The sequence below is a fragment of the Phacochoerus africanus genome, chromosome 12 (assembly GCF_016906955.1).
Source record: "Phacochoerus africanus isolate WHEZ1 chromosome 12, ROS_Pafr_v1, whole genome shotgun sequence".
Taxonomy (NCBI): Eukaryota; Metazoa; Chordata; class Mammalia; order Artiodactyla; family Suidae; genus Phacochoerus; species Phacochoerus africanus.
The window spans coordinates 31,169,335-31,176,793 of record NC_062555.1 but is presented as its reverse complement, the minus strand read 5'-3'; the positions used below and the strand labels follow the sequence as shown (position 1 = coordinate 31,176,793).

Sequence of the window (7,459 nt, the reverse complement as noted above, 5' to 3'; positions counted from 1 at the left end):
GCTCCTGATTCCCAGCCTGGGACCCTACCCTGCACCACAACCCCAGCAGGGACAGTTCCTTCCTTCCTTTCCTTTTTTTTTTTTTTCCTTTCCTTTCTTCCATCTTTTTTCTTTCTTTTCCCCTCCTTTCTTTCTTTCTGGCTGCACCTGCAGTATGCAGGAGTTCCTAGGCCAGGGATCAAACCTGCAATACAGCAGTGACAATGCCAGATCCTTCACCTGTTGAGCCACCAGGGAACTCCAACAGTCCATTTCTTGATGGAGATAATAACCCTTATCCAATCTGGGGCTCCTTCCCATACACCACTGGTCTGGGAGGTCAGACAACCAGGAAAAAATGTACCCTGATTAAAGTCCACATGATCTGAATTTCAAAGCCCCCTGAACAAAAAGAGGAGAGAAATATGACTGATTAAATGTTGACAGGGTACACCGAGTATTATTTTTTCCATTGAATTATTGCATAATTTTGCACATTATGAGTCTTAAAAGGAGTATTACCCTTCAAGGCATACTGTTTCTTTGCCTGTCCACAATGCTATCACAGAATGAGGCATGCCAATAAATTATCTTTTATTTTACTTTGATGACTGGGAAAAGATATCAACATAGAGGATCAAATCAAAGCTAACAACTTTACTGGCAGTTCAGCAGCTGATTGTATTAAAGATATGTCTGGTTACACTGGAAAAATGTTCTCACTGGCACGTTGCTTTGGCTGGGACCTTTGAAATTAAGGCCAAGGTGCGGATAGGCACCCTCACAGTATCAGTCTTTTACCTCCTCTGAAGCACTCTGGTACCTGGTCACAGCAGCCACAGCACAGACGTGTGGTCGGGGCTCTGCCCATGCAGAGTGCCTTGGAAACAATCCCTTTCACCAATGGCTTCTTTGAGAAGATACACTTTCAGCTGGTAAGGCTTCGCCCAGACGCATTTCTCAGGGCTCAGGATGGCTCCCTATGCAGCACATGAGGTAGATTGTCTCTGTATTTTGCAGACCTTTCTGTTGCGCCCTAACGGGGGCGGGGCCAGGGGCGGGGCCGGGGCGGGGCATAGGAAGCCACAACCAGAACAGCTGGCAACCCTTCCCCATGCCCCCAGTCTGCAAGCCAGTTGGCAATTCTGCCCCACATTCTAGCCCTTCAAGTCTTGAGGGATATTTTCTTCGTCCACAGGTTGTTTAGGTTTTAACTGGCTGCTTAGAGTTAAAAAGGAATATCTCAAGCCCCCTGCCATGCTGAAAGGAAAAGGAAAAAAAAAAAAAAAGAGTGAAAATAAATAAATAAATCCCATAGGTGGTACCACTGAAGTTACTGACATCTTTATAAATATAGTCAGCTTTTTTTTTTTTTTTTAATGGCTGCACCCTTGATATATGGGTTCCCCAGGCCAGGGACTGAATCTGAGCCACAGCTGTGGCATAGGTCACCGCTGTGGCAATGCCAGATCCTTTAACCCACTGTACTGGGCCGGAGATCGAACCCATGCCACTGCAGCAACCCGAGCCACTGCAGTCAGATTCTTAACCCACCATCCCACCACAGGAACTCCAGATGAAGGGAATAATTGAGCCCCCAGTTTTATTTCTTCAAATTTGTGGATTCATTGATGAGAATTAACCCTCTTATTTACAAATCTTGGGGACAAAAAAAAAGAGATCAAATCTCATACAGAAACTCAGAGAAACTATAAGCACCTGGTTATTATTTGAATACAGTATATACCATTACCCCAAAAAGGTGTCCCACCTCTGAGACCCCAAAATGCCTTTCAAAGGTATCTCAGTCACTCCCCCTAATACCCTGAGCATGTGGTGCTTTGATGGAGCACAGATTAGTGAAGCCCATTCACAAAAGGAAGACATGTAACTTAGGGGCTTTTCTGTGAGGAGGACACATGCATTAAATTCAGATGTTGACCCTTTGAATTTTCATTACACATGTCCCCATGAGCCACATGAGGGAGTTGTCCTAAAAATAGATGAATGGAATGACTTAAGTGAAATTTATGCAAGATACCGTCACGTCACAACACCTCCTGCTCTTTCACTAACATATTAATCAGGCTTCTAAAAATTCATTATTTTACTAAAATGAGTTTTTAAAAATCCCACATACCAGGAGTTCCCATCGTGGCTCAGTGGTTAACAAATCCGACTAGGAACCATGAGGTTGAGGGTTCGATCCCTGGCCTTGCTCAGTGGGTTAAGGATCGGCATTGCTGTGAGCTGTGGTGTAGGTTGCAGACGGGGCTCAGATCCCTCATTGCTGTGGCTCTGGTGTAGGCCAGCAGCAACAGCTCTGATTCGACCCCTAGCCTGGGAACCTCCATATGCCATCGGAGCAGCCCAAGAAATGGCAAAGACAAAAAAAAAAAAAAAAATCCCACTTACCAAATATTTAACCCCACAAAGTTTAACACAGAGAAAATATAGTCTCCACCAACTAACATCCCAATGTAGGCAATGGACACATTCTGTAGAAAAAGAGAGGATTCGTGATTTTAAGTCCTTTTATTTTACTTTTTTTTTTTTTTCTTTTTTGGCCATCCCTCAGCATATGGAGTTCCAGGGCCAGGGATCAGATCTGAGGCATAGCTGTGACTAAGCCACAGATGCGGCAACACTGGATCCTTAACACACTGCACTGGGCCGGGGATCAAACCTGCATTCCAGTGCTCCCCAAATGCCACTGATCCTGCTCTGCCACAGTGGGAACTCCAAGGATTAGTCATTTTAAAAGTAAAGGATTTTGGCAGGGGGGAAATGTGTGTATATATGTGTGTGTGTGTGTGTGTGTGTGTGTATGGTGGAATATATATATATATGGTGGAATCTGACACTAGCGTTTTGGTTACTTTTCACAGAGACTTGCCTATAGTAGGGGTTAGTGGAATATTGAATGAGTGGATAAAAACCATTACCTAGGGTTTTTAAAAGAAAATGAAATCATCAGTGTTCCAGATCCCATCTCTTTACCATCAATTGGGTAGTGAATTTTAATCACCTTAATCCTAAACTTGACCAGATTAAGATATCTGATCAGAAGTTCCCATTGTGGCTCTTCAGAAATGAACCCAACTAGTATCCATGAGGACACAGGTTTGATCCCTGGCCTTGCTCAGTGGGTTAAGGATCCGGTGTTGCTGAGAACTGTGGTGTAGGCCGGCAGCTGCAGCTCTGATTTTTCAATTCCTAGCCTAGGAACTTCCATGTGCCGCAGGTGCAGCCCTAAAAAAGAAAAAAAGAAGAAAACCAACTACAGAATAGAATTTAGAACACCCCCAACCTCCTATTCATTAGTGTATATGTTCAGATGCTTGTATACACACACAACACACTCACCAATCCAAGAGTTAGTCACCTTATAATTGAGCATAGATCTACACTGAAAACTGTCCCTCACACAAATTTCCCCTTCTTAGCAAGCCGGTTCTCCCAGAAAACCAAAATGGAGATCACAAGGTATCTGAACACAGAAATTTGGAATTTTTTTTAGCTATTTTACTTGGTTTTCCCATCATCCCCACTTTATTTTATTTTCATTTTATTTAGGGCCACACCCATGGCATATAGAAGTTCCCAGCCTAGGGGTCGAATCAGAGTTACAACTGCCAGCATACACCATAGCCACAGTAACGCCAGATCTGAGCCGCGTCTGCGACCTATACCACAGCTCACGGCAACGCTGGATCCTTAACCCACTCATCGAGGCCAGGGATCGATCCCACAACCTCATGGATACTACTTAGATTTGTTTCCACTGCACCACAAGGGGAACTCCCCCAATTTAAAAGTCATGATTTGTCTCTTCCTTTTTATTTTTTTTTTTTTGTCTTTTTTGTTGTTGTTGTTGCTATTTCTTGGGCCGCTCCCGCGGCATATGGAGGTTCCCAGGCTAGGGGTTGAATCGGAGCTGTAGCCACCGGCCTACGCCAGAGCCACAGCAACGCGGGATCCGAGCCGCATCTGCAACCTACACCACAGCTCAGGGCAACGCCGGATCATTAACCCACTGAGCAAGGGCAGGGACCGAACCCGCAACCTCCTGGTTCCTAGTCGGATTCCTTAACCACTGCGCCATGACGGGAACTCCTGTCTCTTCCTTTTTAAATTCGCAAGTCTTCTCTCTGTTTTATGGATTAGGAGATTAGAAGATAGAAGAAGGGGTCATCTAGGCACAGCCAAAAATATCATAAGCCTCCATTTTACTACAGCGCTGATAACAACGACAATAAAATCAGTCACGTCCCCAATGTGGCTGTGCATTCCAAGGTTTCAACCACTTACCTTGATGGCTCCAACTACCGCCGTGGTCAGGGCTGAATTGTAATAGCTGCACAAAACTGTGGAGTACATCAACAGAAACCTGGGGCGAGGAAGCAAACACTTGAGTGTGTGCCTTACTGTGCTGGGTAATAATAACAGATTGAGAAAAGTCAACAGGACTGTATAGCTGAGGGAACCATATCCAGTCTTGTGGGATAAGCCATGATGGGAGATAACATACAAAAAGGAAGACATATATATATGTATGAGTGTGTGTGTGTGTGTATATATATAAAACTGGGTCATTTTGCTCTACAGAAGAAATTGGCACATTATAAATCAACTATACTTCAAAAAATAAATTAAAAAAATGTAAGAAAAGTCAGTGAGTGACACACACAGGTACTTTAAACAAATAAAAAAAGAAAAACATACCATAAAGATTTTAAAATCTGCATCTTAAAACATCTCCTTATTAACTCCAGCCTTTTACAGGAAAATGGTCCAGTCATGCATTAGCCAAACCTTCTACTTTCTAGGTGTCCTTTTCTTTTCTTTCGTCTTTTTTAGGGCTGCACCCACAGCATATGCAGATTCCCAGGCTAGGGGTGGAATCAGAGCTGTAGCTGCCAACCTACGCCACAGCCACAGCCTCAGCAATGCAGGATCCTAGCCTCATCCAACACCACAGCTCAAAGCAATGCCAGATCCTTAACCCACTGAGTGAGGCCAGGGATCGAACCTTTGTCCTCATGGGCACTAGTCAGATTGATTTCTGCTGAGCCACAACAGGAACTCCTCCTTTTCATTTTGTCTGTGATTTCTCATCAGCATTTCCACAAAAAAAGGAGGTAAGGACAATGAGATTTTGTGTAAATGATCTGAAATCTTTTGTTTAACAGCTATAATATAAGCAACCGAAAACCAACAGTGGAGTTCAGTTCTCTCTATGCCTCAGAATCACCTGGTGCACTTTGAATTCGACGATGCCTGGCCCAGGGTCTCCAACTGGTTCAAGGTGAGGCCCCCGCCGTGTGTCTATAAAGCTCTATGAATAATTCTAATGTGCAACCAGTGCTGAGAACCACTGGTGTTAGCAGGAAAAATCAGCTGAACAATTACTAGCTTTGGACATAGAAAATTTAAATAATGGATTCTACATGCCAATAGCACTTCCGTACCTTTTTTTTTTTTTTTTGGCCTTTTTAGGGCTACCCCGAGGCATATGGAGGGTCCCAGGCTAGGGGTTGAACTGTAGCGCTGGCTGGCCTGCACCACAGCTCACAGCAATGCAGGATCCTTAACCCACTGATCGAGGTCAGGGATTGAACCTGTGTCCTCATGGATGCTAGTCAGATTTGTTTCTGCTGACCCACTGTGGGAACTCCCTCCTGTACTCTGTTGCCAAAGTTAATTCAACAGGCATTCAACATTGACCCTTACTTGTCAACACAATGACTACAGAACTGTGACCAAGCACCACACAAGAATATGTGTGTGTGTGTGTGTGCATATACACACACAGGAAAGAATGCAGAATCTAATCAGAGGTAAAGAAATATCACGTCACTCAAGTAGTAAAGAAATTTAGCTCGAAAAAAAGGAAGAAAGAAAGAAAGAAAGAAAGAAAGAAAAGAAAGAAAGAAAGAAAGAAAGAAAGAAAGAAAGAAAGAAAGAAAGAAAGAAAGAAAGAGAGAAAGAAAGAAAGAAAAGGAAGGAAGAAATTAATTTAGCTCTAACCTAAGTGGGGGGAAAAATTTCATTCACCAGAATCAGGTGATTAAATGTTGAAAGAGTAGCCTCTTTCAACATTTAATAGAGTTACAATCAAAACTGGCTGAGAACAAAATTGGAAAGATACAGACAGAGCATAAGATGTGTTGGATTTTAGGAGTTCCCGTTGTGGCTCAGTGGTTAATGAATCTGACTAGGAACCATGAGGTTGCAGGTTCAGTCCCTGGCCTCGCTCAGTGGGTTAAGGACCCGGCATTGCCATGAGCTATGGTGTAGGTCAAAGACATGGCTCAGATCCCGTGTTGCTGTGGCTGTGGTGTAGGCCAGCAGCTATAGTTCCAATTGGACCCCTAGCCTGGGAACCTCCATATGCTGTGGGTGCGGCCCTAGAAAAGACAAAAAAACAAAAAACAAAAAAAGATGTGTTGATTTTAAATCTAAATCCCAGGTAGAGCTTGGGAATTGTACTCTCAGAAAAGGCTCAGCCTCTGAGCACGAGGAAGATTCTCCTGCAGCAATTTAGCACCCAGTCTAAGGTCCGGGGCCACACTTCCGATTGCTAGTAACAGAATCTAGATCACAAGCATTCAACACAAGAACTGCTTTTGTCCTGGCTGTTTATTACCAGGGATGATAGAGAAAAAAAAACATTAGAGATAGGGCACATCAAGCTTTTACCTTAAGTTGAGGAATAAGTTCAATTACAAATTCTGTAATCTTCACAATACCGTATGTCTTTGTTACTAAGGTAATTACAACAATTTGATAAGTTAGAGACTCCAGCATCCCAGCCTTTGTGGTTTGTATTTGAAATGTGCAATTGATATTAAATTTGCTATTTTCATTTGAAATGAATAAGAAAATCTAAGTCTGTACATGGTATTCAAAAGTTTAAATGACCCTGATTTACCACACTGTCGAGTTTGGTTTATTAATAGATTTCAAAGAGTTGCTTAGGCCTCCAACCTGGCCCATTAGCTTCTCTAGGGCTCCATCAGGGCTTGGAATTGCTGGAAAAATCATGTAAATTAAATTTGTAAATCACATTTTAAATGCTTGATTTTTTTAATTCCCTAAGATGTAAATGAGACTGATTCATAGTAGACTATTTAGGAAATTTCTATCAGCTAAACTTGAGTTAACAAACCATTCATCAAAAAATGAATGTAGGACTTCCCGTCCTGGCTCAGTGGTTAACCAATCTGACTAGGAACCATGAGGTTGCAGTTTGATCCCTGGCCTTGTTCAGTGGGTTAAGGATCCGGCGTTGCTGTGAGCTGTGGTGTAGGTTGCAGACTCGGCTCGGATCCTGAGTTGCTGTGTCTCTGGCATAGGCCGGCGGCTACAGCTCTGATTAGACCCCTAGCCTGGGAACCTCCATATGCTGCGGGAGTGGCCCTAGAAAAAGGCAAAAAGACAAAAAGGCAAAAAAAAAAGAAAGAAAGAAAGAAAGAAA

The 7,459-nt window shown here is 43.1% G+C and overlaps 1 protein-coding gene across 11 annotated transcripts in view; it reads right to left on the bottom strand.

The window, feature by feature from the left end:
- Positions 1–556: 556 nt before the first annotated feature.
- SLC35D2 (solute carrier family 35 member D2) overlaps positions 557–7,459 on the bottom strand; it is a 57,624-nt gene continuing 50,721 nt past the window's right edge. For 5 of the 11 annotated variants that reach the window (XM_047754803.1, XM_047754805.1, XM_047754808.1 and 2 more), the window contains 3 exons: positions 4,291–4,369; positions 2,395–2,477; positions 557–1,239 (listed from right to left, as the gene is read on the bottom strand). In XM_047754803.1, the coding sequence (XP_047610759.1) occupies positions 1,137–1,239; positions 2,395–2,477; positions 4,291–4,369 (265 nt within the window). In that variant the 3' untranslated portion in view covers positions 557–1,136. Of the gene's footprint in view, positions 1,240–2,394; positions 2,478–4,066; positions 4,370–7,459 lie in introns of those variants that run through there. The other 6 variants (XR_007131183.1, XM_047754804.1, XM_047754807.1 and 3 more) reach the window with 4 other exon arrangements.